General features: G+C 44.9%; 1 protein-coding gene across 5 annotated transcripts in view; it reads right to left on the reverse strand.

The window, feature by feature from the left end:
• CDK19 (cyclin dependent kinase 19) overlaps positions 1 to 11324 on the reverse strand; it is a 260760-nt gene extending 249436 nt beyond the window's left edge. For all 5 annotated transcript variants that reach the window (XM_073627084.1, XM_073627083.1, XM_073627082.1 and 2 more), the window contains exon 1: positions 11011 to 11324. In XM_073627084.1, coding sequence (XP_073483185.1) covers positions 11011 to 11138 — 128 coding nt within the window. In that variant the 5' untranslated portion in view covers positions 11139 to 11324. The remainder of the gene's footprint in view (positions 1 to 11010) is intronic.
• Between the last annotated feature and the right edge of the window lie 7783 nt (positions 11325 to 19107).

Below are 19107 nucleotides of genomic sequence, written 5' to 3' on the forward strand. Positions count from 1 at the left end.
ATCACTGTATGTAACGCAGACTGCTACCGTGATTTTTAGAATCCCTCCAGATATCAAAGATGGATACTAACACCAAGCCAAGCTAGCCCAATGGAAGTTTCCAAAAATATAATTCCTGCAGTCCTGCCTAAAATTATTTATTTGGGGTTTAGATACACATTAGGACTCATTCACACACAGTTCAGTGACCTGCATTTTTCTGCTCTGGATCAATGCAGAAAATAGTCGTTTTCCATGAGCCCCATTTATAGTGTAACTCAGTCAGGGGAGGGGGTAAAACACAGAGATGTAGTATTTTACCACGGTACACTGGAATACTTGTCGCTTCCCGTGGGGGCACTCGTGCGTGCTTGCACCTGAGCTCCGCTGCTGCACCCATTGACACAGACTCAGCCCTGCCCCCCACTCCCTCGTCACTGGCTTTGATTGACAGCACTGGGAGCCAATGGTTCCCAGTGCCCCAGCAGAGCCAGCGAGACCCATTAATGAGGGGAGAGAAGAGCTGCAGACGTACACAGCGCTGGATCGAATGAAGGCTAAGGTAAGTATGGGGGGTGAGGGGGGATGCTGACACCTAAACATTTTTTAGCCTAATGCAAGGAATTCATTAAGGTAAAACATGTTTAGGCTTTACAACCACTTTAATTCAAGCCTATTTAAAGTTGTTGCTAGGGTCTATTGTATTGGGCAGTTTCTTGGCTCTCCTTTTGTATTTCAGGTAACCCCTTGCTGTTTCCAAGCAGGATCCCAGCTTCACCAGGCACATTGCCTGGTTGTCTGACAATATTTGATTGTCATCCAACCAGGATTCTCATTCACTTTTAAATATCTTCTCTCTGAGGTTTCTGATAGCAGATAGATCCTTAAAGCAGAGTTCTGCTTCTTTGTCTTCTTCCTCCTACCCTCCAGTGCCACATTTGGCACCTTTCAGGGGAGAGGGGGGAACTGGGACCTGTTTTTGACAGGTCCCCCTTCTCCTTCCTCTGCCGCTGGGCCAATAAGAAAGCGCAGTGCGCTTCGTGCATGCGTAGTAGGGAACCGTCTGTGAAGCCGAAAGGCTTCACTGCCGGTTTCCCTTGGTGGAGATAGTGGCGGCAGCACCCAACAGCCGATCCAAAGATCGACTGGAGTTCCGACATCATGGGCTCCATGGACAGGTAAGTGTCCATATATTAAAAGTAGGCAGCTACAGTATGAATAGCTGCTGACTTTTTTTTTTTTCCCAGGCTGGAACACCTCTTTACAGTGGAGCTCTAGTCAAAAAATCAAAGTGATGTTAAACCTTTTTTTTTTTTTTTTTTTTAATTAAAATAACAAACATGTTTTACATACCTGCTCTGTGCAATGATTTTGCACAGAGCAGCCCTGATCCTCCTCTTCTGGGGTCCCCTGATGGCACTCCAGGCCCCTCCTCTTCAGCGAGTGCCTCCACCCGTGTGTGCTACCGAGCTTTTATAGTCATTTCTAGGCAGTTGAGTTTAGAAGCATTTTGGAATGCAAAAAAATGGGTTTCGATGGATGTTCAGAGGCGCCAAATGCCTGTAACAGCTTGTAAACGCGGTAAGGCTTCATGTACACGGGACGTTGTTCAACCTGTCCTGAACTATTTAACTTGACAGCTAGAAACTGGCGTAAAAACAGCCGTTTAGCCGCGTTTACATGCCGCGTTTAATCGCGTTTGCGTCTAGAAGCGTTTGGGAAAAAAAATTATTTTTTTTTCAAAATAGCCAAAAATGATAAAACGCCTGTAAACGAAACACATTTAGCCGTATTTGGCATTTGAAATGCCTCTAAACACAGCTTCTGAACGTATTTTTTTGGGTTAAAAAAAAAAGCCTCTAAACACAACTGCCTAGAAACCACTATAAACGAACCTGTGTACATGTACTGATAAGATAGCATAGAGGAGGGTTCAGGAGCAGTTGAAAAAAATGCCTAACTGCTCCTAAACGTCCGTTTATTAGCAGCAGTGTACATGAGGCCTGACTCACGTTTAGTTTACAGACGTTCCTCATTTTGACCAAAAAAAAAAACAGTTTACAAACGCTTCTAGGCGCAAGCTAAACAGACATTTTTAGATGCCAGTTTCTAGCTGTCAAGTTAAATCGTTCAGGAGAGGTTAAAGCGGGGGTCCACCTATCTATCGTTTTTTTTTTTTGAGTTCATTCACAAACTTTTCTTCTCAGCATTACATACTCTCATATTGTGTGTAATATGTCCGCCTGTGTCAGATTTCGTCGGAAAGAATAACTTATATTATTCACTGCAGGCGGTTTCCATCTTCATTGTGGGCATTTGAAGCCCACAAGCATTTATTTCCTGGATGTGGTGAATGCTGTGCTCCCAGCATTCACCACTCGTTCCCGCACATGCTCAGTGGCATCCTGGGAAGCCTGAGACTAGCTCCCAGGAGTCTGGGAGAGGCTAGAAACACGCCTACTCCCACGGGAGGAGAACCAGGAAGTGCAAAGAAGAATAGAAAAATAAAAAGGTAATTACGGCGATTTAAATTTTTTTAAACGGCATGTCAGCATCTAGACAAGGAAGAGAATACATACAGATATTGTTCAAAATTTGGGTGGAACCCCGCTTTAAACAACGTCCCGTGTACATGAAGCCTTATAAATAAAACCAAGTTTTGTAAACAAACAACAATATTGTTTTTTGACCAGCGTTCATTTTTACATCAAATTTCAATTTAGTTTTAGTCATAGTCTTTTGACTAAAATACCATTTATTAGTTGTATTTTAGTCACCTGAACTGAAAATGAATTTTATTTTTGTTTAGTTTTCGTCAGTGAAAACATGCAGCTGACAAAAACTATGATGAAAATATTTTCATAGACAAAATTATTATTGCTGGCCCGCAAATCTGTTATTTTTCAACAGAACAAGCTCTCTTGCAGATTGTATCCATTACAAGGACGAGACAAACCATTAAACACTGACAGGGGTGATTAAAATTATTAGTTTTATTTATTCATGTAAAACCTTTATTCCAAAAGGAAAAAAAAATGTTTTCTGTAACTGATTATAAAATGTGAGGTGGAGTTTGGCTTCAATTTGTAGTGCATTTAAATCTGCTAGTCCATCTAACACTCCCCTCCCCCCCAGACTAAAAAGGCTGCTGTCCAAAGGTGCCCCCTGTGTTCGTTCATCCAGAGAGGGGGCACTCTAAGGGCCAGTTCACACCATGAATCACACAGGAATGCACAGCACATTCCTGTATGACTTACATGCAATCCATGTGCAGTGCAATTTCAGCCCATTCATTTGATTGGGCTGAAAGCGCGCCAGACCACACCGAAAGTAGTGCATGCACTACTTTACAAGAACAACAACAACCATATCACGCAACCTGCTTTTGGTGTGTTGATAAAGTGATTGTAAAGGTTTGTTTTTGTTTTTTTGTAAAAATAACAAACATGTTATACTTACCTGCTCTGTGCAAGGGTTTTGCACAGAGCGGCCCCGATCCTCCTTTTCTGGGGTGTCCCGGCGGCGCTCCTTGCTCCTCCTCTTCATTGGTTGCTCCCACTGAGAGCCGCTTTCATGGGGGCACGCCCCCGAGTCCTGCTGTCTGTGTCAATGGATGCAGACGGCGGGACTCGGCCCCGCCCCCGTGTCACTGGATTTGACTGAGAGCAGTGGGAACCAATGGCTCCTGCTGCTATCAATCTATCCAATGAGGACCTGAGACAGCGGCTGGAGCTGCTGGGCTTGTGCTCGTCGCTGGAACGATTGGGTTCAGGTAAGAAAAAGAAGGGCTCTGGGGGGCAGTTACAATGCAGAAGGTTTTTCACCTTAATGCATAGAATGCATTAAGGTGAAAAACCTTGAGAGTTTACAGCTCCTTTAAATGAATACTGACACCTGCTGTAGATCGCAAATGTAGTGCGTTTTGAAAGCGGTGTGGGAAACATGCACAGAACTATAGGTTTCCCGCAATGCGTTCTGGTATGAACCAATGGCTGGTGTCATAACTGATCACATGTGCAGCATCATGGCAGTTAAAGATTATACAGGGGCCAAGATGGCAGCTCCCATGGCTGAAAACGATAGGAGGGTTGTCCCATGACCCTTAACTATTTCCTGAACGCACTATAGCCAAAAGACTGCTACAGTGGGGTTGTCCCATTCTGGGAGGGCATCCATGGACATTCACCCAGTACTCTGCCTCCTGTGTGCACCTTGGAGCACGCATCCAACGCCTTCTGTGACTGTTGTATCCTTCAGACACATCTGATCACAGATCGTGGTAAAGAGCCAATCGCAGGGGCTCTTTACCCTGTGATCAACTGTGTCCAATCACAACTGACCACGTGTAAACAGACTTGCCAGTTATCGGCAGTCCTTTCCTCACACGCTGTATCTGTGCAAGGAAAGGATTGCCATTAACCGGCAAACCTGTCAGCACATTGTTTACATTGATAATCAGAGCACTGATCATCAGTTCTCCGATGATCAGTGCCCAACAGTGCCTCCTCATCAGTGCTTGATCTGTGAAGAAGAAAAATTACTTATTTGCACAGAAACTAAGAAAATCATTTTGTTTTGTTTATCGGCTTTTTTTTGTTTATTTAGCTAAAAAAAACCTTAGACTTACCGGTAACGTTATTTCTATGAGTCTTTCAGGACAGCACCTGGAGAGAGCGCAGCTCCACCCTCTTCCCAGGAAACACTGCAGTCATTGCTTTAAAGCCTGGACTCTTCCACCATGGCCTCAGTTGTCATTGAGCACCTCCAGCCATGCTGAAATTATATAAGCAAAACATAGCAATAACATCATATTAACATTTTTAAACAGGGGAGGGTCATCGGCGCTGTCCTGAAAGACTCGTAGAAATACCGTTACCGGTAAGTCTAACTAAGGTTTTCCCGCCTAGTCTTTCAGGACAGCACCTGGAGATGATGAGTGAGTATTTACTCTAGGGAGGGAACAACCACCTGCAGGACCTTCCTGGCAAATGATTGCTCTGCTGCCAAGAGCAGGTCCATCCTGTAGTGACGAGTGAAGGTGGAGAAACTCGTCCATGTGGCCGCCTTGTAGATTTGCCCTGGTGAAGCCCCAGCTCGTTCCGCCCAGGACGTTGCTACAGCCCGAGTTGAATGGGCCACTATCCCTGCGGGGGTTTCCACTTCCGTAGCCCTATAAGCTTCATGTATAGCCATCCAAAGTCACCTTCCAATTGTGCTTTTAGAAGCTCCGTAACCCTTACGAGATCCCAAAAACAAAATAAACAGACAACTGGACTTTCTAAACTCTCTTGTTACCTCCAGATAACGTAATAAGCATCTCTTTATGTCCAGACCATGAAATTCCCTCTCCTTAGGGCAGGTTAGAAATGGACAGAACGTTGGTAGAACTATCTCTTGGAAACTGTGAAAAACTAAAGAGACCTTCGGCAAAAACCCCGGGTCTGTCCTCAGCACTATCCGGTCCAGAAAAACTGTCAAAAAAGGCTTAATGATAGATAATGCCTGTAGTTCACTAACTCTTTTAGCTGAGGTAACTGCTACCAGCAGAGGAAGTTTTATTGACCAATATTTAATTGTGGCTTCTTCTGATGGTTCGAAAGGTCTTCTAGTCAGACCTTGCAAAACCACTGATAAATCCCATTTTGGGAAAAACTTAAATGGAACCGGCCTAGCCCTAGCTAGTGCCTTAAAAAAATCTGACGAAGTTTCTAGTGCATCCAGACCAGCCGCTTAGTCCTGCCTGTTCAGAGAAAAGTAGACTGGTACATTACATTCGCTTGTGATGCAAAAAGGTCAACCTGGGGAACCCGCTACTCTGAAATATCTCCGTACTTAAGCTCCATTCCGAATCTAGCACCCTTCTTCTGCTTAAGAAGTCCGCTATCTGGTTTAGGCTGCCCTTCAGATGTACTGCTGTTAAGGATGCCAAGTTGTCTTCTCCCCAAATCAGAATCTGTAAGGCCAAGGTTAGAAGACACTTGCTTCTTGTGCCCCCTTGCCTCGAGATATAGGCCACCGCCGTGGCGTTGTCTGATAACACCTGGATGTGTTGGCCCCTGATAAACTCTTTGAAAGCCCACAGCCCCAGGAAATGGGCCCTTAGTTCCCTCCAGCTGGGGGACCTTCTGGATTACTCTAGTGTCCAGTGATTTATATCAGTGATTGTGTCCCAATGTGGTGCCACATCCAGACGATCTAAACAAAACAGGGATATCCCCTAAGTGGACTTTAAAGGCACTGGCACAATTGATTTGAAAAAGTATACATTTATTACAACTGATAAACAGAGTCAAAAATAAAAACAGAATACATTGGAATGATTAACAGTTCCTATGTACAAAATACAAAGTCACCACAAAGATTGCCACTGAAGATCTCGTATTCCAACTGACGCGTTTCAGAGTCTCAATGTCTCTTTCTTCAGGGGTGTTATAAAGGGAGGTCAATTATAAATGTATATTGTAGTGGTATCACAAATGAAACATTCCAATAGACACATTTAAAAACAAAGAACATAAGCGGAACTGTGTCTCCGAGATTTGCCTGTTTGAAGTAGCTGGTCTTGACAGCATTCGCTGACGTTGCCAAAAATTGATAGAATTTGAATAATGCCGGGCTCCCACAGGGGGTGCTGGATAGCTAAAGACACTGAAGCCAAGAAAAGGGTGTTGCCCTGTACCAGGTGGGAGCGGGTTACTGATGCAAGAATAGTATGAAACTGTACAGCTGGTATATACTAGTAAACCAAGAGCAGTCATGTGGAGATGTGTCCTGGCATCCAAACCTTCATGTGTATGTCGAACTACTGTCCAGGACCCCTCCGCCATCCTGCTTTCCAGATGTGCACCCCACCCCCAGGAGCTTGCATCTGTTGTTAAAGTTTTTGCTGCGGGAAAATTCCAGAACAGACCCTTGCTCAAATTTGTTCGCCTCCTCCACCACCATAACTTCCTCTTGACTGGAGAGGGGATCTTTATCTGTTTCTCCAAAGACTCTCTGTAGGTCCAGTTCTGCAGAATCGCCTGTTGGAGGTCTCCCGAATGGAGGCAGGCACAATGAACAGCTGGGATTGAGGCTGTGAGAAGCCCCGGCGTGGACATGGTTGCCCGAACTGTAAAAGATAAATTTGTCTGTACTTTCTTCACTGCGGCCTGCACCTTTATTATTTTCTCCTCTGGGAGAAAAATCTTTTCCTGTACCGAGTCGATGCCATACCCCAGGAAAATGATCATCTGAGAAGGAATTAGGTTTGATTTTTCCTTGTTCAGAAGCCAGCCCAAATTTTCTAAATGGATCTGCGCCCTTCTTAAATCCCTGCACAACAGGTCTTTTGAGCTGGCAAATATTCTCTCCTCGTCCAGATAAGGTACTACTGAGACCCCCACCAGCCTGAGCGGTGCCAATGCTTCTGCCATAATCTTTGTGAAGATCCTTGGGAAGAGGAGAGACAGAACAGGAGGGCCCTGAACAGAAAGTGCAACACTACCCCCCCCCCCGCTCTGATCGCCAAACGCAGATACCTCACTGAATATATTGTGTCCATCCGTAATTTTCTTGTATCGAAGATCAAATTCAGTATTAACCGGAACTTTCCTGATGGCTTTTTTACTAGGAATACAAGTGAATAACACCCTAGTCCTTCCTCTTCCCAGGGCACTGGGATGATTACCTTCTGTTGAAGGAATTCCTGCAAAAGTGATGTCATCGCCAAAGATTTTTCCTGATGCTTGGGAATCTGCGTGACATAAAACTGAGATGGCAGGTTTTCCGAGAATTCCAGTGCGTAGCCCTCCGAGATCACTTTGAGGATGAAAGCACTGTATGTCACTCCCTCCCACTGTGGGAAAAGGGACTGCAGCTTTCCTCCCACAGTCGGGAGACCGTCACTGGGTCTTAGTGAGTTGGCTGGGGGGGGGGCGAAACAACACCCCAGTCCTTCCACGACCCCTCTGGGACTGCCAAGGTCTCTTCTGTCCTGTTTCCTTTGAGTCCCGGGTCTGGTGAAAAGGACAAAAAATTTTCTGAGCTTGTGATGCAACCTTCTTTTTAACTGCAAAGTTTTTCTTTTTCTCTGTGGTTCTGTTCAAAACAGCATTAAGATCAGGGCAAAACACCAGATCCCGCTCAAAGGGTAGACCACACAGCTTTGTTTTAGAGGCTGAATCGCCTGACCAGGTCTTCACCCACAAAGCTCTTCTTGCAGAATTCACTAATGCTGAGGATCTTGCGGTCATCTTTACTGATTCTGCCGAGGCATCTGCCATGTAACTTACAGCTTTCTGTAGGACTGGCAGAGTCTCCAGCAAATCTTTGCAAGAGGGCCCTGCCTCAATATGGCTCTTTAACTGTTCTAACCAGTGTTTTAAATTTCTGGCTACTACGGTCAATGCCATTTCAGGTTTGAGATTGGCTAGTGTAGAATCCCAGGCCTTTTTTAACAAGGAATCAGCTCTTTTATGCATAGTGTCCTTCAAGACCCCCATGTCCTCAAAGGCTAAATCAGTATTAAGCGACACTTGCAAGAAAGCTGCATAAAGTTTAGGCCTCTTATTCCAAACTTGCATGCTATCCTCATCAAAAGGGAATCTCCTTTTAAGCGACCTGGAAAAAAAGGTCCTCTGACAACACTTTGAGCACCGGGAACACCTGATGCTTGGGGGAGGGGAAACCTGCTTAGTCTTTTCTTTGGCTTTAGCCCAAAAACACACCAAGCAGAAAAAATATACCATAAATAAACTTTCACAGTCCTTTCGCCAATGCGAGGACCGGAAATTGCACCCGCCGAGGCCGCCTCCCCCTCATGCGTTCCAGCAGCTGGAACCGGAAGCTGCCATGCACCGCCAGAAGTCCTGCCCCGTCCGGCAGTGACGTCACCCGCCACTTGGTACCCGGAACAACAGCAGGCTTACCAGAGACGCCGCACTGATTCACAGTTCAGTCTCAGCCCTCTCCCTATGGTCTGTCGGCACGGGACCTCCGCCGGCCTCTGCCCTTGCGGGGCTCGAGAAGAGAAAAGGCACTGAACACCCCCCACCCATCAGTGGGGGTGTTGGGCTGACCATACAGAAAAAAAAGACAACACCACCAAGGTATGCCCTAACCCTACTCCACCTGGAGAAAGCGCAGCACACCCCTGGTCCCCTGCAGCACTTCCACCAGGAGGAGGAAACACTATAACTGAGGCCATGGTAGAAGTGTCCAGGCTTTAAAGCAATGACTGCAGTGTTTCCTGGGAAGTGGGTGGAGCTGCGCTCTCTCCAGGTGCTGTCCTGAAAGACAAGGTGAGAAAAAAAATCCAGTGGTGACTAAATACCACGAAAAAAAAAAGCTCCATCTGTCTCAAATATGATAACATTTTATAAGTGTACACTGTTGCATGACCGTCATTGTCATTGATTGTCATTCAAACTGTGACAGCATAAAAGCTGTAAATTGGCCTGGGCAGGGAGGGGGTGAATGTGCCTGGTATTGAAGTGGTTTAAATAAGTTTATTGATTTTAATTGTTTAAAAAAAAAGGGCCATGGCTTAAAGGGGTTGTAAAGGCAGAAGGTTTTTAATCCTAAAGCGGTGTTCCACCCAAAAATGGAACTTCCGCTTTAAGTGTTGGTGACCCCCTGACATGCCACATCTGGCATGTAATTTTTTTTGGAGAGGAGCGAGTACCCTGTCTTTACAGGCACCCTGCTCCCACTTCCTCCCTGGCACCGCGGCGCCGGAAGGAAGATCACCTCTCCCCCCTCCCTCCCTACAATCTTCTGGGACACGTCACAGGTCCCAGAAGATTGCCTGGCCAATTGCAGTGCGCGCCCGGCTGTGAAGTCACAGCCAGGCGCCCACAGTTAGAATGCCGGGGGCGGGGCTTCATGCACCCTGCATCGCTGGACCGTGGGACAGGTGAGTGTCTGATTATTAAAAGTCAGCAGCTACACTTTTTATAGCTGCTCACTTTTAGATGGGTGGAACTCCGCTTTAAATGCATTAAGATAAAAAGCCTTCTGTGTGCAGCAGCCCCCAGTACCCCCTAATACTTACCTGAGGTCCATCTCTGTTCAACGATGTCCACGAGTCCCTTGGCCTGTCCGGGACTCTCCCTCCTGATTGGCTAAGACACAGCAGCGGCGCCATTGGCTCCTGCTGCTGTCAAAGTCAGTTAGCCAATCAGGAGACAGAGGGGGTGGGGCCAAACTGCGGCTCTGTGAATTAACACATTGAGCTGCAGCTCGGCTCAGGTGCCCCCATAGCAAGCTTGTTATGGGGGCACTCGACAGGAGGGAGTGTCCAGGAGCACAGAAGAGGGACCCGAGAAGAGGAGGATCTGGGCTGTTCCGTGCAAAACCACTTCACAATGCAGGTAAGTATGACATGTTTGTTTTTTAAAAAAATAAATAAAAGACTTTACAATCACTTTAATATTTTCCAAGCTGTGTCTTTTGTATAATAGAAACATAGAAAAGTGACTGAGTAGTCCATCGAGTCTTCCTATTTTATTTTTTGTCTGAGTATAGATCTGTTTTTGTCCCAGGCATGTTTGAAGCCATTTCCTGTCTCACTATAGATACAGTATAATAATACTATAATAAACCTTTTCTATTTCAGGTGGCTTGGTTATAGGTTCTATTATAGGGGGCTGCAAACCCTTTGAGCGTTCCCCATAGAAGTGTGCTCCTTGGAATGTGACAAGTACAGAAGCCAGCACTCCATCAGAAGGAGAAGAGTGGGACTGTTAGCACTGATGTGAGAAAGCTGGTGAATAACATTCACACATGGGAAGGAGGAGGGATGGAGGAGGTGGGACCACCCCAACATAAACATTTGTAGCTCAGTCTCTCCCCTCCCCCAACACAACTTGTGCAGAGGAGGAGGAGGGCGCTACAAACACATAACTAGCACAAGCTTGCCATCAATAAGCTGACAGGAGTAGCAGTGTGCAGCCACCTCGGACATTGCATTACACACAAAGGAGCGCTGTGACAGATGCAGGGATAAGGTGCGGCGCCCCGCCCAGGACACGCCCCCTCCGTGACACTCACCCGTCTTTCCTCTTCGCTTTGTAAACATGCCCGTACGTTCCACGACCCACTTTGCAGCCTTCATACTCAAAGAGGTCCTCCACCCGCTCTCGCTCGGCAGACAGCTTGCTCTTGAACTCGTAATCCATCCTCCACGGCCGGCCGCTGTTTAACCCATCAATGCGCGCCCCCCCGAGCGGGCTGCCGGCGCTTACATGGGAAAACTAGCAAGCTCTCCCTCCACCATTTCCTTGTTTTTCTTCTCCTGTGCACACACACACACACACGCATGCCATGTACTTGGCCTGCACAGCGCCCCCTGTCTTTACTTTCTATTTCACACATTTCAGTGACCGGATACAACAACGGTTTGCTTGTCTGCCCACAGCTGGCGCGTCACGCCTCGGGGGGGGGTCGGCTGTGTGTGGAAGCGGGAACTTTCTTCTCAGGGGCTGCTGAAGGAAGCTGGCCTGAGAAGATAAGAGGACGTAAAGGGTTGTTTTTTATTGAAAAATAAATGACGGCCTGCATTTTTTTGACAGGAAAGACTGGCTGGCCTCAAAGTTTCCACAGGCATTGAATAGGGCATGTTCACACATAAACGTGCTTGAAAAAATGGATGTTTCGTTGGCGTGCTTGTTTATGTGAGTTGACGTACATTTTTATGTGCATTAAAGTGGTTGTAAACCCTAAAAAAAAAAAATGCAAGACAAAGGCATAATGCATACTAGCTCATTATGACACACTTTGTAATGGATAAGAACTACAATCTAGTTCAAGGTTATCTGCTGCTGTTCCTAATTAGAAAGTGTTAATGTGCATGCGCTCTAGAAGCAAACACTCTGACGTGTGTTCAGCTTGGTTACTTCTACACTTCTGTTTTATTACAGGGCGGTGCTAATGTTTTATACAGATAGAATAATAGATTATACGTCGTTGCTATGTCAGTCTAATAGGTACATCTCATTGGTTGAAATACAAGAGAAATGGAGAGACTTGATGCTGAGGCTTGGTTGTTGCTGGCTCTGTCTTCACTTCCCCATTCTTGCGTTGCATGGGTAGCAGGGTATAGGCGCCATCTTAAGTTTTTTTTGTTTCCAGGGAAAAAAAAATGGAAAGTTTATTACTAAAGTTTATTGGTGTTTTATTCCTCAGATTCGATACTTGGGTTTCATGGCTTTAAAATGGCACATCGGTCGGCTCGTGTACCCGCTACTGTTCAGTGATCCCGGTGCCTCAGTGCTGCAAGGGATTTTCTTTGCCTTTTGGCCAGTTGTGTGTGGTAGCAGCAGTTCCTCAAGCTGGATATACATTATGCAATTTTTGTTTTCCAATTTCTTTTAGATTTACCTGCAGATGTGTAGTACGAGGGCCTGCCGGATGGCATACAAGTTGAAAGTGTATAGGTCTGGCCTCGTATTGTATAGTTTTGGTTGAGTCTGGAGAAAAGTTGTGCAGGAAGATTGTATGGGGTGTTCCCAGCTCTTGGCTGTTCCAAGGGCCCTCACTTCCGATGCCGTATTCTCCTCAGTTAATACCTATAGGTGTCCTTCCTGTCCTAGACTTGTTGTGTACCTTAACTAGTTGTCTGTGTCCTGCATGCCAGGAAGACCAGTGCCCCAGTGTTGCACTATGCCCCTGTCATTCATGTGAGTTCTGTCTGTCTGTAGGCAGTTTATTTTGTAGGGGTGAAGGATAACCTGGTCTGATTACCGAATTGATAAAGGAGGGAGAAGGTATGCAGCCTCTAAAGAATTGAGGTTACCTGTTGGCAGGTGGTTTTCAGTCCGGGTATTCAGACTATTTCCCATCCTTAAGAAAAAGAGAGGCTTAATGGAGACTGTCTTTGGAGCTGGAGGTGGGGCACTCGGTACCTTAAAACACTATGGAGCTGGAGATACTCAGGGCCACATTGGGAGGCCTTGTGCTACATATCAGGGAAGGGGTTAGGAAAGCCAACTTGCTATGTCCAGCATCACTTTGCAAGGACAGGCAGGTGGGGGTAGTATCCAGGTTGCCTATGAGTCGTAATAGATTGGTGGATGACTCAGTTCCAGGATCGTCAAAATCTAACTTGCACTGTTCTCATCCCTAATGGCAAGGATTTAACATTATGCAGATATCACGGTCAATCTGGGTACTATCCTATCAGACCCTACTATGTTACACCCTGGAGTCCATCTTGTTCTGATGGTTTGAGTCTGGACAGCCTCAGATGACTGGTACTGATGAGTGCTGGAGAAAGGAAGGTATTGTGCTATGGGAAAAGGCAACAATGCTGGCACAGGAGGGGGTCGCGTCTAATGGATGCCGAGGTAGTGCCACAACTGGTCCTAAACAAAGTTAAAAATACTTGAGACCAGGGTGCTGGTATCATGCACTGTATTCAGCATCAGGTTAAATGGTACTCAGCAGGGTACACTACCTGGGGGAGTCTATTGTACATCTTCTCTGGCCCATGGCATGGATGTAGCAGGAACTCCGGGTTGTACCCTGATCACCCCTGAAGAAAGGTTTCATAGCAAACCTGACATCCCTTTACACCTACTGAAGTAGTTAAAAGTTGGGTAGCTTGAGCAACAGAATTAAGATAGTGCCAACAGTCTGTGCAGGGTGTGAACAGAAGGGCCCTGCTCAAGGGGTTTATGATCTAAGGAGAGGAGGGTGGTACCAAAATAATTGCAGCTGGGAATATGGAGCTGGCTGAGGTAACATTTTAGGTGGACGGTAAACGGGGTAGGCTTCCCGGAATAAAAGAGTTTTTGTAGGGATCACCTAGGTGTGAAAAGGGTAGGGCCTGGCTGGACATATTGGGGTGGGGAGTTCCAGAGGTTCTGGAGTGGTCCTGATGTTGAGCATGGGAGGAGGTAACAAGGGAGCTGGAAATCAGGATGTCCTAGGAGGAGTGAAGTGGACGATTTGGGTGATTTCAAGATCAAAAGAGGTCAATCCAAATATCTCAAACTAAGGTTTACCGTCGTAGGGCCGCAGCTTTAGTAAACTCCACCCTGTTGCTGTCCTGATGTGGGTAGCTATTAAGAGACCGATGTAGAGTATTGTGCGCATTTAAAAGAGGACCCTAAAACTATATTTTTCTTTTTGTTGTTTTGGGAAAAAGCCTCTAAAAAATTTTTGAGCAATAAAGTGTAGTCGGGTTTGACTAAATTATAAAAGTTTTTGGCAACCATTGTTTTGTTCTCTCCTTTTTTTTAATATTTTTTTTTTCTTGTACCCGACTTGTACATTTTTAGTGACAGTGATCCTGGTCACCTATTGATCACTAATATGGGAGAGGAGTTATCTATTTTTATTTTTTTGTTCCTCTTTATTTTTTATGTTTTTTTTGCTAAAGTTGCTGCTGCAACAGCTGCAATGTATTATTTTTCAAGGCACTTTATAATAATTTTTCAGGACAGTTATATATTGTTTGTTTTTATAAATGCAGATTCAATGCTTTTTGACATAACGTGCTGGGTTGAAGCAGCATTAAACCTGTATGTTTGGGTCTTTTTTCTTATTTTATTTTTTTCTATTCCTTCTCCTTCCTACATTCTTTGTTTCATATTTTTAACTTTAATTACTTTAGTGATGGTACCAGTCCATTAGCTGATAATGTTCTAACCTCTATATCTTAAAAAGTAAATGTATTAGTCTTCTGGAACTTTTGTTTGAATATCAGAGATGAGCTGTGAATTGTTTACCATTTCTGCTGGACTCCGTTTTTAAAAGTCCAGTGGGTCCTATAGAATGGTTTCCTGAGACATACAAGTACCATATTTCACAAAGTATCCCTGGACATCCAAGTCTTATGTCTTAATGTAATTCTCCCTCCCCTAGTCTGCCTACTGCTTTAACCTGAGCCCCATGAGCAGGTGTGGTGAACCCAGGGACCTGGTAATAGCAGGCAGTATTGACTATCCCTACCATCAAGAGCCATGGAGGATACTGGCTGTTGCTTGGACTCTGTACCCCGTGGGGATTCCACTTTACTTATCCACATTACACCCCTTATAAGTATTTAGCCTTAATGGCCACACCGCTGCTCCTGTCTGGCATTCCTCCAATAACTGTACACTGACGTTCTCCTCTCTCTTTTTTGTATTCATGCACAACTGCCTGGAGGCCCGCCCAACCACCACCGGCAGAAAACCAAGTCATTTCTTGAGACAAATGTGCCACGAATAAGACTCTCCTGAACTTTCCTTTACCATGCTGAAAAGTGCTGTCTCGCGGTCCGATCCAGTTGTTACAATCATTACACCATATCCCCAAGTTACAGGACTAGATATTCCAGGATCCCGCCAGCAGTGTTGGAGTTTCGCTCTTCCAAGGCAGGGGGGCAATGAAACATTGTAGTACAGGGCACTCATGGTTCGGATGTGAAGTCTCAAAGGCACCAGGATTGCTTTGTTGTCTCAAGTCTACCTCAATGGGTTCCGGCGTGTTCTCAAAAGCAAGAGGAGGCCTCAATGGTGGTGGGCAAGGGTCGGGGGTTCTGGACTGTTGTGGGTGGGTACAGGATCATTGAGGGAGGGCATAAATTCAAGAATAAACTTCAGGGGGGACTGTGGTGGAGATTTGGGCCCTGAAGGTGATGGACTTTATTATTAATGTGACATACAGTGATCTTTCATTGACGCTATAGTTTCAGAACATGTTTAGAATCAACAGAGACATCTTACCCTGCTGTGGAATGTTATCTGGAGTAGCTATCTGACCATTTCGTAGCACAATAATGTCACTTCAAAGGAGGTGGGAGGTGGGAAGGAAACAGGAATAACCTGGTCAGAAAATAGTAGCTGGTGTCCTAGCTTAAGTGAGCCTCTCACCCCCATCTGATTATGTGAGGGAATAGGACACTTCAACCCCCCACCCTTGAGGGAATGTGGCAATGTCTTAGCATATGGAAGGGGGGTGAGGAGATGTGGGGTTTTACAAGTGTGTATATATTGGAACTCAGATCATTGGCTCAGTCTATTTGGTTAGCGATCTAAGAAGCATGATGGCACGTAAGGTTTTTTCTCTGTAAATGTACCTCTTACACTTTTCTAGTGTGTGACTTCATCTTTTCTGTAACTTTTCCTATCCTACAATTTGTCCTGATGTACTGACAGCACTTGAATGTCCTTTATAACAATATTACAAGTTTCTTTTCTGTACAATAGTAAGTTTGAATAAATTAGATTGTTATCCTTTCACACAGTTATTACTCATTCTTAATTCCATTGGTTATGGCTGCAACCCCATGGGTCGGTTCTTATATAGACAAGGTTGTATTCACTTATTTGATGTATCAATAAGCGGGTAAGTGAGGTAGGTATAAAGATCTCCATATAGCAAAGCAGAGCTAATCTGTATACTATATAATAAGTAAGGAGTTGCATAGAAACATGTATACACATAAGAAAATAGGCATTTTTATAATTATCATTATGTACATTACATTCTTCCACAGTCCCCCCTAAAATGGCTATTTTCTTCTGTCCCTCATCTAAAGGTCCTACTTACCTGGCCCATTCTCCTCAGCAACTCTTTTAGACTGTATATAGAGTTGGGCAGCAACTAGTTCACTACCCCCTAGATACAGCTGGAGAAGTGCAATCGGGCACTATCTATCCCTATAACCCTAAAGGATTGTGAGATTTTGCACAGGGAGTGACTGTAGAGGAGTGAAGGGTTTATCATCTTCCATCATAAAGGGGGTCCTCCTCTTCTTGGTGGAGAAATGTAGGTGTGCTGTTGTCTACAGCCTTGCTCATTAACTTCTTTACAAAAGGTAGAATATAGCATACAATCAGGGCTAAAAGAACCAGGATTATTAATACCGTTACCCTTATCCGGGCGAGCACCTTCTGCCACCCACTCATCCAGCTAAAATATTGATCCCATGGGTCTGTAATACCTGAGTCCTTCTTCAACTCCAGTGACAGATCTTCTAATTTCTTTATAGCTAGAGTAACCTTACCATTTGGGCCAGTATTATCAGGAATGTAGCTGCAACAGGTTCCTGTTTTTTCTATCATTTTACAGACACCTCCTTACTCAGCTAACACCATGTCTAAGGCGGTTCTGGAATGTCAAGTAGGAAGTGGGGGCTAACTGGTCAGCAATTCCCTGGAGGGCATCTTTAGTGTAATTCACTAATCTTTGTTGGTTATAGTATATGTAGTTGATCCAATCTACATTCTTGGCAGTTATTATGGGGATCAAAGACTCAAAACCAGCAAATTCATCAGGGACCCCCCTTGGAACCCCTATGGCATCTATGTACACATGAGGGTCAAAGCTTCCAGAGAGAACTGCTCACTTCCTCCTCTGTGTGCTGGGCCAGTGTATGTATCAGGGGTATCTTCAGTTAGGATATGCAGGGGCATAATGACCTTTGCAAGGGCACGTTCACCTGTCCAGGTTCCCTCCAATCTGGTCCTGATTTATAGGTCCCCGCAAATCCAATACACATCACCAAGTGACTGGATTTTGGTTCTGTGTTAACTTCCCCGAGACCTCACTGTAGGTAGAGCAGTATCCTTCGGTGAAATTACCCAGGAACCTTCCCTTACCCTGGTAATTATAGTAACAGGTGTAGTTCTCGGGATATATGGTGATGCCCTCTCCAGGCTTTGGGATTTTGGTAACTATAGGATACTTCTTTTTCCACATTTCGCACGCAATGTGATTGGTAGATGTATTGGTGAACAAGCTGAGGAAACATTCCTCACTGTCTTGTAGGATCTGGAGAGGGACTGTCCCTAAGTGTGGCCTGGCACTACCACAAACATAACAGTTACTTCTGTTATGTTGGTTTGCACTGAATCTCATCCACTCAAGCTACAGATTAGTGTCAGAGAACCCGGTTTCAGCTGCCATCGTCTCTTCAAAGGTTGGGTTTGCAATTGCTATCATGTCTTTTATAGCAGTGGTGGAAGGTTTAAGGGGATTTGCTATTGGTTTTGATACGTTATACATGTCTTTTAGGTAAAATCTTGCTATCGGAACACCATACGATGGGTACCTGCCTAACCGGTAAAGTCCCGCATTACCAGGGGTGGGATTCTCAATGTTTAAGACAAGTCTGTCTCCGTCATCACTACACCATGACTTCCAGATGGACATACACTTAATGAGGGGCTTCCCCATGTGATCTTACCTTTTTAAGGCGCTCTGTGGTTAATACCTCCAACCTGCTCCAGTACTCCATCCTACTGATCCCCAATGGTCACAGTTTTGTCCCCGATAATCATCCGTTATACATATGTATATCTGATCCGGGTGAATCGTCATGCAAGCCTGCTTTCCCCAACCTGTTCTATACCTGTTGCAATATCTGGGTATTATACTACAGAAATTAAAGGTAAACGCAACCACTTGTGTGTTGGATGAATTGTACCAAAATGTGGTGATGCCATCTATCTTAGTGATGGCTGCCTGTTGAGTACCTGTTTTGGTGATAACTATCTGCTGAGATTTTATCAAACTTATTAGAAAAAGGATATACAGTCAGGTCCATAAATATTGGGACAGCGACACAATTCTAATCTTTTTGGCTCTATACACCACCACAATGGATTTGAAATGAAACAAACAAGATGTTCTTTAACTGCAGACTTTCAGCTTTAATTTGAGGGTATTTACATCCAAATCAGGTGAATGGTGTAGGAATTACAACAGTTTGTATATGTGCCTCCCACTTTTTAAGGGACCAAAAGTAATGGGACAGATTAACAATCATCCATCAAACTTTCACTTTGTAATACTTGGTTGCAAATCCTTTGCAGTCAATTACAGCCTGAAGTCTGGAACACATAGACATCACTAGACGCTGGGTTTCATCCCTGGTGATGCTCTGCCAGGCTCTACTGCAACTGTCTTCAGTTCCTGCTTGTTCTTGGGGCATTTTCCCTTCAGTTTTGTCTTCAGCAAGTAAAATGCATGCTCAATCGGATTCAGGTCCGGTGATTGACTTGGCCATTGCATAATATTCCACTTTTTTCCCTTAAAAAACTCTTTGGTTGCTTTCGCAGTATGCTTCGGGTCATTGTCCATCTGCACTGTGAAGCACCGTCCAATGAGTTCTGAAGCATTTTGCTGAATATGAGCAGATAATATTGCCCGAAACAC

The sequence above is a fragment of the Aquarana catesbeiana genome, linkage group LG04 (genome assembly GCF_042186555.1).
Source record: "Aquarana catesbeiana isolate 2022-GZ linkage group LG04, ASM4218655v1, whole genome shotgun sequence".
In the NCBI taxonomy this organism is placed as follows: domain Eukaryota; kingdom Metazoa; phylum Chordata; class Amphibia; order Anura; family Ranidae; genus Aquarana; species Aquarana catesbeiana.